At 41.9% G+C, this 23,571-nt stretch overlaps 1 protein-coding gene across 2 annotated transcripts in view; it reads right to left on the bottom strand.

The window, feature by feature from the left end:
• Positions 1-3,287: 3,287 nt before the first annotated feature.
• Positions 3,288-23,571, bottom strand: part of Ttc17 (tetratricopeptide repeat domain 17) — a 112,165-nt gene continuing 91,881 nt past the window's right edge. For both annotated transcript variants that reach the window (XM_051184118.1, XM_051184117.1), the window contains 3 exons: positions 7,659-7,778; positions 6,006-6,149; positions 3,288-4,369 (listed from right to left, as the gene is read on the bottom strand). In XM_051184118.1, the coding sequence (XP_051040075.1) occupies positions 4,238-4,369; positions 6,006-6,149; positions 7,659-7,778 (396 nt within the window). In that variant the 3' untranslated portion in view covers positions 3,288-4,237. The remainder of the gene's footprint in view (positions 4,370-6,005; positions 6,150-7,658; positions 7,779-23,571) is intronic.

Raw genomic sequence — 23,571 nt, 5'->3', positions numbered from 1 at the left:
CTGCTCTTCCTGGTTGTAGTGGGAGTGTCTTTGGAATTAAACTCTAGACTAAGCAGTTGGAGAGAACTTACCTATCAAGAGCCCCAACTCTCCATAGCCATTTTTATGAGGCTAGTATGTGCTAAGTGTCCCACTGGGACTGAATTTCTGCAGGGTTTTAATGATAGATAATTTTATAGGTCATCTTGAGAGGGACTTAGTATTGTTTCCTGTTGTTGTGATAAACACCCTACAAAAGCAACTTAAAGGAGGAAGTTTCTGTTTACAGTTTCAAGTTTTAGGACATCATTGTGGGGAAGCCAAGGTGGCAGGAACATCAAGCAGCTCAGCACATCACATCCACAGCCAAGAGCAGAGAGCAATGCATGCATGCTAGGGCACATCTCGCACTCTCCTTAGCATTCAGTCCAGGTCCAGACCGTGAAATGGTAGGTCTTCTCGCCTCAATAAATCCAACTAAGGAAATCCCTCACAGTCATGTCAACAGGTGAACCTAATGTAGACATTCTTCCTCTAGACTCTCTTCCCAGGAAATTTTGGATTGTGTCCAGTTGACAATTAAAAATAACCATTATAAGGACCAAGGCTGTTCAGATATGTGGCTTATATTTTCCATGTGTTTTTGAGGTATTGCATGTAAACCAAGTAACAATAAAACGGTGGCCTCTCCCAAAAGGTGAGCCTCAACTAATATGTAGTGGGCCTGTGCAGAACAGAGAGAACAGAGGCTGTCTTTTCTCCCTCACTGAGCTGGGATGGAGGTCCACCTGCTCTCAGCGCTCCTGGTCTTTGGCTTCAGGGTTACACTTGAGTCACCCTACTGGGACTCTGTAGCATCCATCTCTCTCTAGCTTGCAGAGAACAGGTCATGGGGCTTTGAAATGATCATACTCACATATAGCAATTCCTTATCCTAAATTATATATGACTTAGAAGGATCACAGAGAAATAAAATGGTGAGATGAGCCAAGTAGTTATTTAGGTGAGTATTGCAGGCAAAGGAAAGAGTGGATACAGGTGTCTGAGGCAGACATGTGAAGTGAGTTTTATTACTGTCAGGAGGTGTGTCTGGGGAGGAGGGAGAGGGAGAGGAGTGGATCAAGGGAAGCAAGTCAGTTTGTCTTGATTTTTTTCCTTTTATGGGTTTTATTTTATAAAAGACATATCTAACAAACACAAGAAGAACTCACGCCTAATGGACAGGAAACAGACCAATTTGAAACACAAGGATGCTAAAACTGTTCAAGTGGCTAAAGGGAAGACTAGGCCCCACAAACGAGATATTATGTAATATAACCTGGTGGATATAGTAGAAAGAACTAGTTGGAAATCTTTTCAGTGCAAAAAGTGATATGAAATCACCATCACAGTAAAGATAAAATGGTAGGCTATCTACAGTTGAAGAGAGACTCAGTAAATTGGAAAATAGAATGGAAGAAATCCATCAATTTGAAAACCTTAAACACTTCCCCAAGAGTTTCTATTAGGGACGTTTTTGGAACATGTCCAACTTCCCAAATTATAGTCACTGTGTTAAAGCCACACAGGATTAGTAGGAAGGCAAATGTTACTTCTATAACTGGGGGAAAGCCTAGTAGCAGAGTGAAGGCAGGCCTGTGTTAACAAGAAGAGCTAACACCTATTGACAGGTTAATATGTGGCTCTTTTTATTCCAAGGGCTTACCTGGGTCAGGAGCTCTGCATGGTCAGAGGTGGGGCAGGACCTAGTGGGTGGCCAGCAGCTCTCAAGCCTTTGCTGTTCTTGTTGATTTAGTCCTCCCACCCCCATCCCTTCTGGCTCCTGTTCCCTTGTGCCTCCTCTCCCTGATGTCACTATAGCCCTGTGGAATATTATTTTAACTAGGCAAAGATGTGTTATGTTTGTTTCTGCTGCCTTTGTTAATGATGTAACTGATGTGTTGCTGTTTCACCTTGCCTGCCTAAGGCACCTGATCGGCCTAGTGAAAAGCTGAACAGCCAATAGCCAGGCAGAAGAGGGACAGGCAAGGCTGGTAGGCAGAGAGAATAAATAGGAGAAATTTAGACTTGAGAGAAGAAAGAGAGGAGAGAGCAAGGGAAAAAGAAAGGGGCATGCCTGGGGCCAGAATCCAGGCAGCTGCCAGCCAACCAGACACAAGAAGCAGTGAAAGTAAGATACACAGAAGAGAGGTAAAAAGGGAGGCAAAACATAGAGGAAGAGAAACAGGTTAAGTTAGAAGAGCTAGCAAGAAACAAGCCTAAGCTAAGGCAGAACATTCATAACTAATAACAAGTGTCATGATTTGGGAGCTGGTTGGTGGCCCAAAAGAAAAAGCCTGGTGCACTATAGTTTTCTGCTATATTTATTGTTTTGTCTTTTCAACACTAATTATATAGTTTTGAGCAACTACTTAATTCTGGGCCTCTTGTGAGAATAGAGGATACAGATAGTGATTAGACTTAGGCGCCCAGCACCTGGCAGGAGATAAGAGGCTTGGCTCATTTCATTGCAGTGTGGTGGATGTTACATGATGACATCTAGTGAAGAGTGCCCAGAAAAACAGCAGAATAAGTGGGGGGACAAAAGAGAATACCTGAGGAACTGGAAACCTGGGTAGTAAAAGAAGCTTGCCTCAAAATGAGCTGTATACACTGTGTAATTCTATTTCTGTGATCTATGGAGACGGCGCAAGTGCAGGGACAGAGGCAAGGCTGATAGCTGCCAAGGGTTGAGGGCAGAGGTGGTTTGGCTAAAGAGCACCAGTAGGAGAGTCTTTGTGGGTGGTAGAAAGTTTAATGTTACTTATTTTTGTGATGTGAGGGATCAAACCCAGGACTTCATACATGTGAGGCAAGTACTTGTCACTGAATCACAACCCCCAGCTCACCATGGTTTTTATATTCTGACTGCTATCATGGCTGCAGGACTCTGCACACTTGTGGGAACATAAAGGATTATACAGCAGATCCATTTTATTGTAAACGTCAAGAGCCAACAAGCATTTGTCGGGGGTTTCTGTGGCAAGGTGTGGAGGCAGGACCTCGCTTAGACTCATGCTGGAGCGTCCTCCTGAGCAGGGCCTTGCCATATGCAGTCATGAATGGGCTTGCTGTTTTCCACATACTTCTTCTGGTCAAAATGCAACTCACTGGACACTGCCTGCAGAGAGCCAGTGTTAGGGATGGCCTGATGGTGTTCTGGAAGCTCTGTAGGATGCCCAGAACTTGGGCAACCAGAGACAGAGTCACTAGAGAGTCCAAATTAGCCCACATCTGAAGAGAAAAACTACACCACAGAGTGATTTTGTTCATAAACAATTTTTATTTTCTCAGTATGTGCCCTTAAAGATTCAAAATGTTGGAGTTTCTGATTCTCCAGGGACCAAAGGTAAGGTCCCTGTATGGGACACCCAACCCTGGCTCCTGGCTCTCCTCTGAGGAGCTGGTGTGCAGTCTCACAGAGAGGGCTGGCAGTCACGCCTAGTCCAAGACGGGGAACACAGTGAACAAGGAATTAGTACCACAGACTCAGTCTGTAGAGGGCTTCAAATACACATATTCTATATATATAAACCTGTTACATAGGATTTCAATGTATTGGTTTCCTTGTGATCTGCAATTAAAATACAAATGATAAAGTTGTTGCACACGGCTGACTCCCCTGCTCAGCCCCCCTCCCACCCCAACATAAATAACTTACAAAGGTCAGATGACCCTAAGAGTGTCTGCTGTTGTAAATATTTTGTTTTAAAATTGTCTCCCCTTCCTCCCCTGCAAACTATCTCTGAGAGCTCGTAACATAGCAGCGTGGAATGGACGAGACTGGGGCAGAAGCAGAGCTGCTGGGGGCATCAAGAATCCCCGCTTCTCACTGACCAGCCCCAGGTAGCATTGCAATTCCAGGAACAACAGAGGCTGCACAAGAAGCAGAGAATGGGCAGCATGGCTCTGGCCTCTCCAGGGAAGAGGCCGGACCACAGAGGAGCCGTGAAGGCATGGAGGTTTTGAAGACAGAGCGGAGCTCCGGCTGTCCTGGCTCAGTATTTACAGTGTGTGGGAAACCCTGTTTCTGAAGATGCCTCTTCTGAGGGTAGCTGGGGAGGAGGAGCTTAAACCAGCAAAGCCAGTCCTGTAGGCTGAGTCCTGCAATGTCCTACTCGGTAATTCCCACACACACATCCATGTAGGACCTGACCATGATGGGAGCTGCTTTGCTCGGGACTGTGGCTGAGAGAGCTGAGGGAAGGGAAGGCGTGCTCTACGGGGACCGGCGGCCCTTCTTCAGCATTAGGTGGCACTGGATGGTCTGGATCCGGTTCTTGGCAGGGACAAACTCTGGCTGTAGCTTCAGTGTCGACTCATACCACACCAGGGCCTTCTCAAACTCTTCCTGTGAGTGACAAGGAACAAATGTGAGGGGGATGGCACCACCTGACTCTAAACATGGCTGTGACCAGTGAGAACCCCTATGACTTTGCAGGGGACATTAAGTCTGTAGAGAGCTGAGGTGTGGGAGGCAACAGTGGCCTATTCCCAAGGCACAATCAAAAAGCAAATAGTGGCTTCGTCCACAGACTACGTAGAAGCAGAAAACTGGCCTGTATTGGTCTGGAGTGGCCCCCAAGAGCCACCAGCACTAAGCCCTGAGATGTGGGCTGGCATGGTGCTAGTGCTTTATGACATTCCTTCCTTAGGCTCCCAAGCCTCTGGAACGAGGCCTGGCAAATGCTCACTGGGCATATACTTTGATTTTCTAGCGTGCCTGGTAAGATGGAGCTGAACTTGGGCATCTCTTATCACTGTAGAACATCACGACTTTTTATTTTTCCCAAACATTTAAAACACTTAGAAATGCCTGCTGTCATACTGAGAACTAGTTCTACAAGAAGATACCAGGACAGCCTCACTGGTTTTCTCACCCAATGAGACACACTTGCTCACTCTAGCAAACTTCACATTTGCTAGGGATAAAAACAGTTTCCAGTTTTGTGAAGCAGAGAAGGTTACACATTCAGCAATGCCAGCTTGGCTAGAGACATAATGCCTCAGAAGTCAGAGATGACACCAGCCTGGCCAGAGCCAACTAGAGCTTACAGCTCAGGGCGGCTTATTCTATTCTCTGTTAGGAGAGCAGCATGGGCAGCAGATGGCCTAATTCATATGTTATATATGGTTAACACAGGTTTGGTAGGGACCTCTGGGGTTTTGAGTTTTGAAATCAAGGCTAGGGTTGCAGAGCTCAATGGTAAACCACTTGCTTAGCATGCATGTATGTGAGTTTGATCTCCAACATTACACTCATACATGTACACACACACACACACACACACACACACTCCCTTGTGAAATCAGACCTCTTTCTGACCAGATGAGGAACCTGGTGGATGGCATTACAATTTTCCCTTACATGGTAGCAAGTGTTCGCTGGGCACCCAGTCTGCTCCTGCATGTGGAAAGGAACAGCTGTGTCCCTAGGTGCTCAGAGTCTAGAGGGAAAGACAAACACCTGGGCCAGTTCAAGTGTTTTAGGCCAGTGTGTTAACACCACTGTGCTAAAAACCTCAGGGTGGAGAATCATGGAGTTGTAAATGCTTAGATTATATCATGTGTTACTTAAGGAAATGCAACTCATGGGGGCCAGAGAGATAGAGGCTTCTCTTCCAGAGTACCTGGATTTGTTTCTCAGCACCCATTTGATGGCTCACAATTGTCTAACTCTAGTTCCCAAGGATCTGATGCCCTCTTCCCACCTCAAGGCAAGCCATGGTACACATATATGCACATGCAAACAAAATAGTCATCCACATAAAATAAACACTCTAAAATAAAATTGCAAAAAACCCAAACCCCAAAAACAATGACAATAACCCAACCTCTCAAACCCTGTGGATAAACTTTATGTTGGTGTAGCTGGTAATTTTGGAGATAACTTCTGGAGAACTGGAGCACAGTGACATTCAAAGAAAGCTTTGGAGACAAGATGTGCCTATGCATCAGTACTGAGCTGGCTTACACCCCAGTCTCACCATTGCCACGTAGACATTGCCCAGAGTGAAGTGGTTCACGGCGAAGTGTGGTGCGATCTCCACAGCCATGGTGGCCACTATGACAGCGTCATTCCAGAGCTTGGCATTGTGCAGGATATTGGCCAGGCTGATTAGGGGCACATCCTGGGGGAGGAGGAAGAGAGAGAGAGAGGGGAAATGAGCTTTACTCCTGACTTTGCCAGGCATGAAGAATACAGTCCTGCTTCTGGGAACTGACAAGAGCGTGACACGGAAGTGCACAGAGCCAGGCTGCTGTTTGCTACTGGTCTCTAAGTGAAGCGTAAAACAGGAGCTGTACCAGAAGAAAACCCAACAAAACCCTTGCATTGACAAGGCCTTCCATGAAAAGCAGTAATAATAATCACTGTTATTATTAATGCTCTTCTACTGGGCTACAGGCCCACTTCAGAAAGCAAAGATAACTAACAGCCAATGGAACTGAACTTTGTCACTGACTTCCACTAGAACATGCTCTCTTGTCACTGCAGACGGTGAATTCTAAGTCCCCAGTCAGACACCTGGTCACAGCCTCAGTCTGAGTTGAGCACTGACAAGCCAGTGAGTGGGCTTGCATGTGCTACACACTCTTCTACTGAGCTCCAGCCTCGGATCTGTGCAAGGACTATTGTGTCACTTGTAGCGGCTGGCTGACAGCCAGCTGCCTGTGTCTGTGGTGACTGGGGGGACTTCTCCCTAACTGCTGCAGTCTTCACGGCACATGCAAGACCAGGGGGTGTGCAGAGGTTCTCTGACCTGCACAGCGAAATGCCTTACTGTCTTGCCTTCCGTGTCTGCTGCCCACAGTGTGAAGCACAGCGGGGCAGACTGAACAAGTCGCGACACCAATTCCCACAGATATCTCTCTCCTTTAAACATGTTACATGAGCAGGGCTGTCACTCACTGCGCTGGGTTCTATGGGAGACATGGACAAACAACAAAAAGGGACCCAGCTCTGCCCTCCCTGGGCAACTGCAGAGCATATGTCCTTAGACGAGAGCAGTGTTCAACGTCTGGCCCAAGGTCAGCATGTTAGTGTGAAGCGCAGCTGGGCTTAGAACCCAGAGCTGCCTGCCCTTGGTGAAGTGGCTCTCTTCTGCCAGCCTGGGCCCCATCTGAAAGGAGACCCAGCTGGCTTTCTACAAGGTAGGGCATCTAGAGTAATGTGGAATTAGGAAAATACGCTACAATCAATCATACCCTCAGCTGCTGTAACAACACTGGGTGCTAGGGAAAGATCTACAGTTAGCATGTGCATGTAGGAAGAGGCCGGGAATTTACTAATATGCATAAAGGGATAGGAAGTGAAGCACTTAGGAGCAGTCCAAACCACAGGGGATGAGCTAACCCCAGAAAGACTCCCAGGCAGGGGGCCTGCTCACTCAGAGGACACCTTGTTTGAGGAGTGGCTGCTCTCCAGTACAATAGCAAAGATGTGAGGTGACAGTCTGTCTGCACGGTCTCAGAGATTCCTTTATGCTCCAACTCTGTGAGGTAGGGATAGCCACAGACCACCACCTCTCCCACCATGTCCTCAGTGTATCACTGTCACACTGGCTGAGCATGAGGAGGCCTAAGTGAAACAGCATAAGCCACTGGCCATCAGAGAGGAACACGCATAGACACTCCCTCACCTTCATCTGGTGCGGGGCATAGTGCAGGGCCTGGCGCAGGCAGTCGATGGCTTTTTTCCCTTGACCTTTCACTCTCCAGTAGAGGGCTGCCATACTCGAAAGGACCCACGACGTCTGATTCTGCAAATCAAGGGTGGGGTATGGGGTAAGTGGAGTCCCCTCGACCACACACCCAATGTTGCCATGATTAAGGGGTGCTGATGTTCGGCTAGGCGCTCAGTGTCCTCCTGGATCCTTAGGACAATTCTATGACCTGGGTTCTATATAGCCAACTTTCTATAGACGAGAACACTGATTCAGACAGACTGGGTGCCTTGTCCAAGGCCACTCACACACACAGCAGAGTGGTATTCATGTCCCCATTTGTTCTATTTAACTTCTTTGAACCAAGAAGTATACACATTTACAAAGAGAAAAATCACCTTCCCACCCTCTGTCTACTATATAAGTAAATACTTTTAGTTTCTTATATAGCTTTTCAGAATTTCTTTATGCTTTATGTAAGCAACTATTGATACAGAATTACACGTCACCTTTTAAAAACAAGACTATTTAATTTGCTGCACTTTTAGCAAACAGTGTGCCTTGAAGATCTTTCTCACATTTCACTCTAATTTTCAAAGTAATGTTTTTGATACTTGTTCCTTAATTTACCTGGAATCAAGTATTTCTTTAAGATGTAAGACTAAAATTAAAATTGCTAACCATTAGCTGCTTCTCTCTTTAATAAATGACATGTGTGTCATAGCCTGAGGATTGAGGTCAGAGGACAACTTCAGAGGTGTTTCTCTGCTGTCTCCCTGTTGGATCTGGGGATGGAATTCAGGATGCCAGGCTTACACTCAAGCCACCTCTTCCCACTGTGCCATGTGACCAGCCCAAAAGTTCTGCTTTTCATTTCGAAGTTCTGTTGACATTTTCATTCTATCAGCATTGATTCTACAGGTCAGGCTAACAGGCTAATGGTGTGTGTGTCTTCAAATTTGTAAGCATGGTGTATGTAAATATATAAATACTTACAAACATAAATAGACCCCCAAGAACACTGACTCTACTTAGGTCTTTTAAAATGTCTTTCAACTTTTATCACTATCTGTTCACAGGTGCAGCTTTATTTGTTATACCAAATCCTATGAACATATTTTTGCAACAGTGGAAATAGAACTATTGTTACTTACTGACCTTACATGCTTTCTAAAATGTTTCTAAAAATCTGACTGTAGATTTTCTGAGTATTGCAAAGATAGCAGTATCCTTTTTGAGAAATATTTATTTCTGCCTAACATACTATTAATTTTTAAAATTGACTTATTTGCTTGTTTGCAGCATGAGGCATGTCTCCATAGGCTCAAGGATTTGAATTCTTGGTCTCCAGGTGCTGGTGCTGTTTGGGGACAGTGCGGCCTTGCTGGAGTAAGAGTGTCACTGGGGTGGGCTCTGACCACAGCCTTGCCTCACTTCTAGTTTGCTCTCTCCCTTCCTGTGTGTGGACGGAGAAGTCATCTTTGGGCTTCTTGATGCAGCTTCCTGCTGCCATGCCTCCTTGCCATTATGAACTGAGAGCTCATATAAACTCTTCCTTCTGGAAGGCACTTCTGGTCATGGTGTTTGACCATAGCTGCAGAAGAGTAACTAATACACACAGAAGGTTGAGAAATGGTGTAGGGTGTTGGCATACTTTTCCCTGAAGCCAGAGAATGATTTTCATCTTTTCCCCATTAGGAGTTAGCTCAGAAGTCCTGCTATGTGGACTTTTGTGGTCCCTGATCACTCATTCTTCATTAGTTCATATCATGGATGAGGGCTGAACTTCTCAAATGCACTCTACTTTTCAGCATTTTCTCTTTCAGTTTGGTTAACTCTGGACTTTCCTAAGGTTCTACTATTTTCTGTACTTCTTGGACAATCCATATTGGTCAATATAAAATTTAAAAAAATACATTGTTGCTCCAGTCTTTCAATAGTTTACTTATTATACTGTTATGACCATAGGATTAATTTTTAAATTATATATATATATACATACATATATATATATATATATATATACACATACATATATATATATAAAACATCTCCTAGTGTCTAGTCTTGTTTTCAGGGTTACTTTGACTCAAGCAAGTAACTGGATAATTGTTCTCTTTTCTCTTGTTCCAAAGTCTATTTGTTGGGATTGAAGTATTTACCAAAAGTTTGGTAGAATTCCCCTACCCAACTGTGTTGTATTTCTTGGTGAAAATATATTTTTTAACTCACTGCTCAAGACTTTTCTGATTTTGTTTTTGCTCTTGAATCAGATTAGATAAATTACAGGGTTTTTTCCTTTCCTTTTTTAAGGAATGTATTTTCAAATTTACTGATATAAAGATGTAAGAAATCCTTTGTGTGTGTGTGTGTGTGTGTGTGTGTGTGTGTGTGTGTGTGTGTATATAAGTGTGGCACAAATGCTTATTCATGTAAGTATATGTATACACACCTATGCTCCGGTTCCTGAGGCATTATTTTCAACCTTATTCCCCTGAGGTGAGTTCTCTCACAGAACCTGAAGCTAGGATGGCAGAAACTAAGCCTCAGTAATCTGGCCTCTGTCCCCACAGCACTTGGCTTATAGGTATGCATGGCCACATCTGGCATTTTATGTTTGTGCTGTGGATTTGAACTTACGTCCTCATGCCTGTGCCACAAATGCTCTTTTTCCCCTGAGCCACCTTCCCAGCCCCAGCCCCAACCGTAGCTTTTCAAAAGCCCTTTAACCAAACACAGCGGTGGTTTTCTTTTCTCTTTCCTCCTGATATTAATTGTAACTTTAAAAAATTAATTTTGTTAGAAGTTTTTCTAATTATTAACAAGTTAGCTAAGATCCAAGATCTACAGTGTTGACTGTATTGCTTTCTCTGTTTTCAAGTTCATTGATCTCTGCCTCTAATAACAGAATTTACATAACTAAGATATAAACAAATTCATAATTACAGCTCCATGTTTAATATGCTTCTCAGTAATTTATAGACGTAGACTAAAATTAGTGAAGATAGAGAAAACACGAACAACACTATCAAAGTATGTCAACATTTCTAGATTACTCTGCCTAACAACAGATGCTGTTTCTTTCTAGCATATGAAATATTGACCAAGGCCACCTTCTAAGCCATAAAACAATCAAGTACATTTAAAATGCTTGTTTACTATGACACAATAAACAACATGAGCACAGAGCTGGAAGATGCTCACCTATTTGGAAACCAGGTAACACCATTTAAATGAGTCAGAGAAACCAGAGAAGTTGCAAATCAACTTAAACAATCACATGAAAATGTGATACATAAGAGAGAATATTTAGCTTTAGAAAAGAAATAAAAAATCCACACTACAAAGTTCCAAGTTAATTTTAATTAAGTAGAAGAAAATTTTAATGGGCAGATGGACATGGAAGCAGGGGTTGGGAGAGGTAGCTCAAGAGTTAAGGGTCCTGGCTGCACAATCATGAGGACTGGAGTTTGGGTCCCAGCAGCTGTGTAATCTATAAGCCTAGCTCCAAGGCAGGCACAGATAGGAGGGTCAGGCAGACACAGGAGGGTCAGATGGACACGGGAGGGGCTGGTGGAGATGTGGGGGAGGGGCACTAAGGCTTGTTTATCTTCAGACTAGGTAAGAAAATATGAGTCCCAGGTTCAGGGAGGGACCCTGAAAGGAACAGGTGGAGAATGGCAGAAGACGATACCTGATGACCTCTTGGAACTCTATGTATATACAGATATATGTTCTTGAGCATATATGTGCACACACTCACAGAGACACACAGATAAGTATGCTAGTTTTTAAGAGGAAGCAGAGAAAAAACAAACAACCTCAGCGTATACCAAATGGTGGCTAAGACGGATAAAATGAACACACTGCTATGTAGTCTCAGCAGGAAAAAGAGAATACATGAAGTATTGCTAACAGGATTAAGAGTGGATAGACATTACTATATATTCTACAGATATTCAAAAGGTGGTGAATTAATAATCAATCCAACCATTTACACGAAAAGAATGAATTCTTTCACAGACACAACTACCAAAGATCACCGAAGAGATCACTTGAATAACACCATGTCAATTAAAAACATTAAATTATTGTTTCAAATGAGAAATTCCTTTCAAATTAGAAAGAAAGTTCCTATCCTGAGTAAACTGTAATAAACATTCAAGTTAGAAATAATACCAATTCTTCAAGAACAGTTTCAGAAAACTGAAGTACGAGGAATACTTCTCAACTCAACATTCATGGTCACTATTATCATGACTCCAAACAAAAGCATTATAATCAAAGAAATGCTGTAAGTCAACTAAACTTTCCCTCTTCCTTCCCTTCCTCTTTAAGAGTGTCTTCTTATGTAGCTCAAGCTTGTCTCAAACAGCCTCCAGCATGCCTAGCCTTTCTTTCTTTGAAATGTTTTGTCAGGTATTTTGTTACAGTGCCGAAAAGTCTAACTCAACAGGATTTCAGTTTTGTCATTTCTTTTAAAATCTGTATGACCATTATTTATAGGTTATATCTGTATTTGTAACTTTATCATCTTACTTCTCAGCAACTCTTGTGTCTTGGAATAACGTACTGGTGGCTGTTACGTAGAGAAGTTCCTCTGGGGCATCCTCTGGGATGTGAACTTTTCTTAGCTCTTTATCTTTAAATGTCTTTATCCTTCCCTCACTGAAGGCCATAAAACTCTAGGGGGTCTGTGTCCTTTTGAAATTTTCATCTGGCTTTGGTGGTGTTATCAAACAGGTTGTCATTTCAGTTACCATCCCTCTGTATATGTATGATCTGTCCTTACTCAATCTCCACGATGTCAGAAATCTTTCAGTTTTCCTTCAATGATTTACCTCAGGCACTAAAAAGTGGCACCAGTAACTAAGCTCTCAGCAAATACCTGCTGAATGAGTAAATGAATGAATGTCTGCTTTGATATTTATTAAGCTGTTCTGCCTTAACTCCAAAGGCTGATTCTATAGTCTTCACCATGGGCCTGTGGCTGTAAGTTTGCAGGTCACCTTTCTCTGTTGTAAGCAGACTTTTGCTATGTTCTGTAAACATGTGTCCTTGGAGACTGAAGGGTCAGTGGGGCAAGGGCAGTTGTTCTTCCTGTTCGAATGTAAGGCCACTCAGATTCACTCCAGCAATAGCACAAAGAGCTAGGAACACTCGGCTCCCCTAGAACTAGACTCACTCTACCTCCTCAGCAGCCAGATCATGTTAAAAACAGGGCTGCCACCCTGCAGAATGCCTCTTGCAGATCTGTAAGCTAGGAGAGGCCCCAGCACTTGCCTTCTCCCATCCAACCTCTGGTTGACCTCAGTATTTCCTTTTCCCCCTTTCAGCTTCTACAACAATGCAATCAGTTTTCTAAATTGAGTTTGCTCTTCCGAAATATCTAGTGTCTTTTCTGTTTCTCTGACAGAACCCTTGCCGAACAAATGCTTTGAAGGTTATCTTTGTTGTTAAGCAGCTTTATTATACTGCATCCAGGTGTGGGTCTTTGTACTTATCCAGTTTGGGACACATTACATTTCCTGTCTACTGTCTCTTTATTTAATGCTCTTGCTTTTAGGTGCACTGTTTTATTTGGAGTTGCAATGTAAACAGTGTGCTGGTGAGGAGTGAAGTGGACAGAGAAGATGAGCAGACCATCAGCCTGCAGGCCTGAGCCCTGTCCCAGAGAAGTGAAGCAGGTCCTAGGACCCAGGAACTCTTTGGGCAGAGGATCCATGTAATTTCTTACATCAAGCTTCCAAGTCACTCATTAGGATCTTCTAACCCATGCACCCACCGTGTGACAAAAATCTGAAATAGTTACATTTTTAGCTTAAGATGTTCCACTTATAGATGGTGCACACATGTAACCCCAGCACAGGGGAAGTGAAGGTAGGAGATTCAGGAGTTCAAGATCATCTTCAGCTACCCAAGGACTTTGAGGTCAGCCTGGGTTACACGAGATTCTGTCCACCCCAACCCCCACAAAAACCTATTTATTTCCTCCTTTCTGATTTCATTTGATTTTTCATTATTGCTATTAAACTATTTTTTTAATCATGTTTAAAATTTCTTAAAATGCATTATAATGGGTATTTGAAAGTACAAACATGGGCCAACAAGATAGCTCAGCAGGTAAAGGCACTTGCTGCTAAGTTTGACCACCTGAGTTTGGTCTCTGGAACCCACATGACAGAAAAAAACCAACCAGTAAGTTGTCAATTAACCCTTGTATGTGCATACATGGATAAATGTAATTAAAAGATTAAAGTGCACACACACACACACACACACACACACACACACACACACACACACACAAGCACACCAAGAAAGCAGTGTAATAATCCCTTATGCTCATCACTAGTTTCTGAACTGATCAACCCATTTTTCATCTCATCTACACCCTCAATTATGTTAAACTGAAGCAAATCCCAGTCTTCATATAATTCTACCAATAAACTTTTCAGTGTACTGCTGAGATAAAAACTCATATTAAAACCTATGGTTAACAGATTATGTCTAAAATATTGCAACTTATTCTGTAATATCATCAATTATTCAGTTGGCATCATTTCTCCCAAATGGATTATGAAAGTTTTGCCTTGTTTTTACATTTTGAGTAATAATTTTGGTGAGGGCCATACATTGCAGTTGGTTGACACATTCCTTTTGCCTCATTTGCTCTCTGGAGCATCCTCATCTTACTTCTGTGAAGAAGCAGGGCTAACCAACATGTAGTCATCTCTGAACTCTTGCATTTTTCCAGATGATTCCATCTGTACCCAAAATTGCCTATCAATGGCTACTATGGACTAGATTGGACTCTAATTTAACATCTTAGGGAAAGTGAAGGCAGGATAATTTTTAAATAGTGATGTGAACTTCCAACAGTCCACATACAGTGCAACTATACATGTGTGAGCATAGCAACACCCATAACACACCAGGGCTATCATTCCTAGTGTTTTTGTTGAAACATCCTGTATAGTTTCCATATCAATTATTTGTTTATATCAAAGTACAGCTAATTTAAAAGGAAAATATATGCTGTGATTTTCTAATTATTTACATTTTAAATAGACAAGCTGTTCCCATTCCCCTAGACAAAAATTACTATAGCAAACTTATTAAACACATGTGATAAGTTTCAGCATCACAGCCACCAACTTCATCATCCAAATTATCCTGTTCTTAGGCAATGGGAGCTTATTTAAGTTGGCTCTGCGTTCTTCTGACATGACCTAATTGTTGTCTTTGGGTGATTCCTTGTGTTGTTACACTTGGTGGTAGGTATTTCCAGGGACTGGAGAGATGCTCAGTGGTTAACAGCACATACTGCACTTGCTGAGGATCTGGGTTCTGTTCCCAGCACCCACAGGGCAGCTCACACTGCAGGGGATCCTATGCCTCTCTGGTCTCTATGAGTTTCTGCATTCACATGGTGCACAGATTCACTCAGGAATCCACACATACACATAGAATAAATAAATCTTTTTAAAAAAGTGATTTCTTCAAGGAATCCTGGCTCCTTTCAGTGTAACAGAGACCCTGAACACCACAGTTGAGACACTGAGGTGGCTCCTCAGCACAGGCCAGCACTGCTGCAGTCTCCAGCAGATGAAGTCAGGAATGATACCATACATTAGAAGCCCAATTCAGTATGGATGTTCATTTAACAGCCCCTTTCATTCAATTGCAAGACCCGAATCTCTAACAGCATCAGAAGAAGCAGAGGACGGTGCTTGACAGTGACAATAACTTATAGAGTGAGAACTCAAAAGCAGAGGTGACAAGGGGAAATCAGAAGACAGATTATGCCAAACTAAACTTTCTACATGACAAAAGAAACAGTCAACACTGTGAAGGGACACACAATCACCAAATTGGGTTGTTGGTTGACCCAGATGGCATGGACTCTACACCTGGGAAATGGGTCACACAGAGGGAGAACTCCCCTGTTACCAGCTCACAAGGTCACACAGGACCACGTGGCAATCTCGCACCTAGCACATGCTGCAGTGGCGAAGGCAGCAGCTTGGTGTGAATCCGGTGGTGCAGAGGGGCCTTTGCAGAGGCATCTGAGCACCATGTTTGGAAAGCTCAGCCGAGTGTTGAGGGTCTGATGATGCTTATTGATCTGAACCCAGAGTGGAGTCTAATTAATGTCATCTGCTGGCAGCTGGTGATAATTAATGGCCATGTGAACTCAATTCCCCAAGGAGATAATTACTGATAGGCACTTGAAGAATACTAATGGGTAATGACTACTTAAAAGTTGAAGGCAAGAGAACACAGAGGTCTTTGCTATGCTACCACTGGTCAATAAGAAGAAAGCACACCACACCTGTTGTTCTCACAGCCTGTGCTAAGGCACTGGTTTCCGAGTGGGGTCCTCAGACCAGCAGGACTACCCAGTATCACCTGAGAACACAGTAGCAACAACAATTTTAAGTTTGACTCCAGGATATTGAATATGGGGGAGAGCCACATCAGCCCATCATTATGTTTTAACAAGGTCATGACTCTGGTGTACCCTGAAGCCTGACATTATAGAGAGCTAAGGACTATGAACCTACAACAGAAGCAACACTTGGTTAACTTTTAGCTTTTCATCCATGAAAACCTAATAAAGGGTGGTTACAAGCAACAGAGATTATGGTGAAAATGACTCTGGTTGGTAAACTGCCTACACTGATCAACGTACCTGTCTCTTTCCCATGCACTTGTATAGCCAGAGCTATATTTCCTTCAGAGGGGGTTGTCTACTCATTCGTATAGGCTTATTTCTATTTATACCCAGTACTGATCTGGTCAGTGTGCTTTGCTGTTTTGCGCATATCTGAGCCTCCATCTTTGATTGTTTCCCTTTGGCCTGCAAAAACACTTCTAGAAATTTTTTTCTTTTAAGTCTGTTGGTAACATATACCCTCCTGTCTTTGGTAGTATAGATATCTTTTGGTGGCTTATCTAAACTTTGTTTATTGATTTATTTTTTAAAGAACCAAGGCAGGCATACATAATTCAGAGAGAAATACTGGGAGCCTAAGTGTAACATTCAGCCCTGACAATTACTTAAATAGCCAACAATCCCGAAAGTGCTTTCATCTGCTTCCTGTCTACTCGCTCCCCAGGAAGCAGCCTGGCTTCTACCACCACAGCCACAATAAACCTAGTTTTATGTTGTGTATAGAATCCCATGGATTCTAGTTTACAGCTTCTAGAATCCCATAGAGCTGGAACCACATATAATGAACTGTTCCCCACCCCCTATGTGTGTGTGTGTGTGTGTGAGAGAGAGACAGTGTGTTCATGTGGGTACTATATGTGTATCTGAGGAGGAGTATGCACACACGTGGAGACCAGAGGATAACTGGGTGTCACTCCTCAGGTGTCTGCCTTGTTTATCTAAGACTGTTTCTCTCTGACACGGAGCTCATCAAGTAGGCTATTGGGCTGGCTATGAGTCCCATGGATCTTGCCTCTGCCACTCCAGCACTGGGATTACAAGCATGTGCTACTATGCCTAATATAGATGACAAACACTTTACCAAATGAGCTATCTCTCTACCCTTTACTTCTTTTATTAGCATATTTTTAAGTTTTGTGGATGTTGGCTCTCTTGTGCTGAATAATATCCATTCATGAAATAACCAGTGCTTACCCATTCTTCCACTGTTCCAGTTGCATTGGCAAATATGAATAAAGCTATTGTGTACATTTTAAATGAGTACTTCCATGGACATATGTTTTTCATATCTCTGATAAATGTGTAGCAATAATATTACTGAGTCATGTAGATTTAAGTTATAATAAACTGCCACCTTGTTTACATCATGATCACCTCATTAGCAGTTGTCTACCCCCTCTCCACCATTTGCCATTAATCTTTCCCTTTTTAATTTTTGTTTTTTCAAGACAGGGTTTCTCTGTATTGCTTTGGAGCCTCTTCTAGAACTCGCTCTGAAGACCAGTCAAACTCACAGAGATCCACCTTCCTCTGCCTCCCGGGTGCTGGGATTAAAGGTCTGAACAATGCCCAGCTAATCTTTTCCCTTTTAAAACTACACTTATGTGATTTCTTGGGTTTTGGTTTACATTTGTAAGTGCTCTTTATAATTGCTGGGTTCAAGTTCTGTGCCAGATACGTGACTTGTGAATACCTGGCTCTACTTTATGGCTTGCTTCTTTTCTGAAGGATCTATTGAAGAGAGTTTTTAATTTTAATAAAGTCAAGTTTTTGATATTTTTCCTGCACAGTTCATGCTCTCTATGTTCTGAACATCTTTGCTTGCCTACTCTAAGGATCTGAAGATTACCTGTGTTATCCTGGTAGCTGTACTGTTTCAGATTTGATAGATACAGTCATAACTTATCTCAAGTTGACTTTTAGGGACTATATGATGTATACTGTAGGTCTTTCCCCCTTTTATTTTAATAGTCATTTATCCACAAAAATTTCCACATAGAATGCTGTGGCCTCTTATTTCCATTCTGTGCCTCTATTTGTCTGCCTTTGCCCACACTGAACACACTGAACAGAATTTGTTCTGTGGGATATTTGTAGGGGATGGGAGTCTAGTGTTTCCCTTCAGATTCCTTTGCATTCTGGTGTGACTTTCCTGTTGAGAAGTTGGCTGTAGTTCATTTGAAAGTGACATCTTTTTCTCCACCTTCAAACATTTTTGTCTTTTGTCCATAGTAACTATGATGTTCACATGTTTGGGTCACAGACTTTCATAATGCTATGGAATAATATCCTTCATTATTGTTAGGAAATGCTTAGTTCTTTCTTCTTCCTCAAATGTTGCTTCTGCACCATCCTCTCTTTTTCCTGGACTATGCTGGATTCTGTGGACTTGTTCTTTCCTGGGTGTGTCTCATGTCCTTTAAGCCCTTATGTGAACTCCCTTTAAATTCCTCCATATTTTTATTCTTCAGGTTGGATATTTTCTAGCAACCCATTTTAATGTGTCTCATTTCTACGCCTATGACTAATCTATGTTTCTCTGCTTATTCCGACTTCCTAAAATTTATGATGATCATCTTTCTAAATGTACAAACAAGCCAAGCTAAGGCTAAGCATTCATAAATAAGAATAAGCCTTTGTGTCTTTATTTGGAAGCTGGGTGTGGTCTCCCAAAGAGAAAAAACAAAACAAAACAAACAAACAAACCCACAACTATACACTTTGAGTTTGCTTTCTTCATGGTTTTAGCCATTGCATACCATTTCTGGAGAAATGGCTACTTACACCCTGTGCATATTTTAGGCTGAATTTTCAGTTTTTATTATTGAATGGCATGGTGATATTTTGTTTATGATCTAACAAATAAAGCTTGCTGAAGACTAGAGTACAAAGCTAGCCACACTAGCCAGTCATAGAGGCCAGGCAGTGGTGGCATACACCTTTAATTCCGGCATTTGGGAGACAGAGGTAGATGGATCTCTGTTAGTTCAAGGCCACCCTGAGCTGCATGAAATTAATCCAGTCTAAAAGAGGAACAGAGCTCACACAAAGGTGATCTCAGCACTTGGGATCCCACTTCTTTAATCACAGCACTAGAGAGGAATATAAAGCGGTAGGAGACAGGAATTCAATGTAGTCTGAGGAGGGAGTGCAGTCGGGAGCAATCTGAGGATGCAGTCTGAAGTTTCGTGGATTGACCCTTTGGTCTGAGCATTGGCAGAAGTAAGAGGTGTCTCTAGTGGCTGGCTGCTTTGCTTCTCTGATCTTTCAGCTTCTACCTCCTGATAGTTTTTTATTATTAAGACCAACTAGAATTTGTTCTATAGAATGGTAGAACTTTTTGATATGCTTTGGGCATTAATTTATCAGATAAATGATGTGCCAGTATTGCCTCTCATTTCACAGCCTGCCTGCTGTGCTGGTAATACACACAAATCTTTAGTCATGGAGGAACCCAGTCTCTCTCTTATTGTTTTGACTCCTGTGCTCCTGATGTCACAACCAAGACCCCCTTGCCAAACTCAGCATTAGAGTTCTATGGATTCTTCCAGGAATCATGCAGTATTATCCTTTGAGCCATTTTGAGTTTAGCTATATTTGTAGTAAGAGCTGAACTTCAGTTTTTTTCCCAATGTGGATACATATCTCATTAAAACCATTAGTCACAATGAACAATCTTAGTGTTGGTCAAACATCACTTTACCATCTATGTAAGAACTTATTTCTGAGCTTCTATTGTTTGGTCTGATTTAAGGTCAGAGGACAGCTTGAAGGTCTTGGTTCTCTCCTTCCACTTTGTGGATCCTGGGGGGTCAAACTGAGGTCATCAGGCTTGCTGGCAGGTGCTGACCCATGGTTATCTCCTTACAGATAACCTCTGTCTTCTCACATAGTGTGTGAGAGCTGGCCTGCTTAATTCAATCACCAGGAGCTGAGTTTTGGCTGCTACACCACAGTGCAAAGGCTTCTCCCGGATTGGGCCCTTCTTAAAAGGCATAAATCTCCAGATGGTCCAATGAAATCCTGGGATATTCATAGAAGTCCCCAACTTCAGTGGTGGTTGAGGACTCAAATTCTTGCCTCCACAGAAGGGTGAGACTGTCTCAAACTTTCCCAGGGCTTTCGTCTTAGCTTCCTGTCCCTGTGATTTGTTGTTTGAGTCTGCCAGTACCCTGGTGGAGATCACTGGGCTCAGTAACACGCTCTTCTCACTGAGGCCATCAGATTCTCTCTCTAACTAAGGGCTCCCAAGTCTGTTGTTTGTCTCAATCACCACCCTCCTGTACAGTCCTTTAAAATAAACACTTCATAGTTTCTGTTCTCTTTCTGAATATTTTCATCATTTCCTCTGCACCTTCATTAACCCTTTCTTCTGTTATGTTTATCCTATACCAAGAGATACTGACTTTTCTTCCCTTGAGGAGCACCTTAGAAATTAAGTTTAAAAGTACTTTATCTCTAGTGTCAATTGAAACTATAGCTCCTCCTAGGTTTGCATTTGTCCATCCACTTCCTTTATAGTGTTCAAGCGAATGTTAGTTTTTAAATATTTATGTCATTTGTTAACTTCTTCCCACACTGCATGTCTGAGTCAATTAGGAAATGTTTGCCACATTCAGGTCGCACGAGGACCCCACCCCACATTCTATCTGTACCTATATAAGATCTGTTTTTAGATGAGTTTAAGACTCTGATCCATTTAATATTTATCTTGGTGTATGTGTAAGGAATGGATTTAATTTTACATTTTTTTCTATGCAGCATAAAGCATGTGTTCCTCTACACTGGTGTGGGATGGGGGTTGCCTTTATATGCTAAGCTGCCATATGCAATTAGCTTTCTGTCCTTTCTCATCGGTCTGTGTACTCATGCACTACTATTAAACAGTTTTAATTAAGGACTTCATGTATGTTTAATATGGGGTTAAATCCTCCTCTTCTCCAACTGTTCTTTTTTGCAGTCTGCCTGGTAATTCTACATTGTTCACTCTTGTGGATAAACTTACAATTAGCTTGTCTGGTGCTGGAGAAAACACGGCACTTTTATTGTTATTGCTAAAAATCACAAATTAACTTAGGAAGAACCAACATTCTTAGGCTTTGGGGACTTTACACTCAGGAATATGGCTGTATTTTTCCATTTGTTATATCTTTTAGCATTGCTTTATATTTTTTCTGTTCTAACAACGTTTTTTATAAGTTTATAATTTCTTCATATCTCTATGAAAGCCCCTCCCATTTTAAATAGTTTTACTTATTTTTAGCTTAATCCTAATATCCCAAGTGATTTCAAACTTTGGAATGCTGTTGACATCTTTCTTTCTTTCTTTCTTTCTTTCTTTCTTTCTTTCTTTCTTTCTGGTCAGTCAGTATATGATCTTCTTTCTTAGGCACTGGAAAGAACACGACTGTGTTATTGTTAAACATGATGCTCTACAGTGTATAACTGTTCATTTTTCCTGCTCATTTTATAGCTGTTATGTGTTATATATTAAAACCTACCTACATTGGACATATGTCTACTCTTTCCTTTTAGGTAAGTCTATGTTTATACAGTATATATTTCAGAGCCATGTTATTGAATAGATGCAGTTAATAGGGCTCATTTACATTGTATTGGTTAGATTCCTATGGCCATACCAAATTGACTCAAGCTTAGATTTAATGAAAAAGAAATTTGTTATTTGCACAGTACTGGAGATAACAAACCCAGATCAGGATCACTGCTAATCTATCGTCAGCAGGGCTGAACTCCCTGCACAGGATCAAGAGCAGGTTCATTTCCTACTTCCTTTGGCCTCTGGTGGTGATTGGCATTCTATGTCTGGTAGTCATATAACTTCTACCCATGTCCCTGTGGTCATGGTACCACAGGCTCTTGTACCTGAGTTTTATGTCTTCTTTCCTCCTTCATCAAAGACTGACTACCTGTGGGTGCATACAGTGTCTTCCTATTTAAACCAGGATAACCCTTCCTTCTCTCACTTCTGAAAACCTTACCTGAAAAATTCCCCTCTCATCTCATCTAAGGTAACTTTCATAGACTCTAGGGATTCAGATATGGACATCTCTTGGGGGTCATGACCCACCTTACTATAGACTCCTTTATCCTTATGAAATACCACTTTAACTCCATTAATGCTTTTTATCTCCATGTTTCCTTGATATAAGAATGCAGCAATACTCAATTTCATTTTGTCATTTTGCATGATGCCATTTTTCATATTTGTACTTTCAACCTTTTCTCATTCAGATACTTAAAGTGTCCCTTCTAAGCAGCACATGGCTAGGTTTAAAAATCCGATGCACATGTGACTTATATTTCTGTCTTTGTACCCATCTCCTGTGATCTTCAGTGGGTTTGGTATTTGCATTGTATGCCTTGTCCATTTAAAGTCTTGTATTTTAAATCTTGTTAAATGTTATGTAGGTGTGTCCTGAACTTAGCATAAACTATGGGCATGCTCCTAAAATTAAAAAAAAAAAATTCTATGGTTATTCTTCCTGTATTTATATGTGCACCATGTGCATGTCTGGTGTCCATGGAGGCCAGAAGGCATCAGGACCTCTAGAACTGGATATAGTTATGCATTCCTGTGGATGTTGGGAACTGAACCTGGTTACTATGGAAGAATAGCTAGTGCTCTGAAGCAATGAGTCATCTTTCCAGCCCCTGGTCATGCTTTCTGACCACTTTGAAAGGTCTTGTTCTTTTAATAGGTGAAGTAAATCCATTTGCATTTATGGCTATGGCTTATGAGCTTGCCCCAGTCCCTGAATGAATCCACAAGTACCTGTGTGTATGGACTCGTTTCGTATGCCCACTGTACTCGATTCTTTTCCAGCCTACCTTTTGGTATTTAGGAAAGCTCACAGTGTACCTGTGTTTTAATGCCTTAATCCCAGTGATAATATGTGATGCTTTGTTACCTCACATCTTGGTTACACCCCACTGGCTCTTATTTTTCCCCACATTCCTTCCTTCTTCTATATCAGCATATGATTTTCAATTCCTAACCTGTACCTAGTAATTAATGAGTACAATGATCTTATCTTTTATATATGTCCTTATTCAATCTATTTTTGACAGCTGTAGCATACCTGTATTTTCAGAGGATGGATCATTATATATGGCAGTGTCCTCTATAGAGCATCTTAGCTGTGCAGGCAGACACCATCCTTGACATTTGTCCCTTCTATCAGTGCTATATGGTCATCTAGGTTGTCTAGAGGGCAAGCCCTCACAGGTAGCTTCAGAAGGGGTGCATGGAAGCAAAGGTCTCTACAAGCTCATCATCATTTGCATATGAACTTTATATTCATGCTCAATTTGGTAGCTCAAGGCTCACAGTTTTTTTTTTTTTTTTCCCTAAAAATATTACTCCTTTGACTTCTGGAATTGTGTCTTTGTTGAAAACCTAGCAACATGAGT

The sequence above is a fragment of the Phodopus roborovskii genome, unplaced genomic scaffold (assembly GCF_943737965.1).
Source record: "Phodopus roborovskii unplaced genomic scaffold, PHOROB, whole genome shotgun sequence".
Taxonomy (NCBI): domain Eukaryota; kingdom Metazoa; phylum Chordata; class Mammalia; order Rodentia; family Cricetidae; genus Phodopus; species Phodopus roborovskii.
This window is presented reverse-complemented; position numbering and strand designations above follow the sequence as displayed.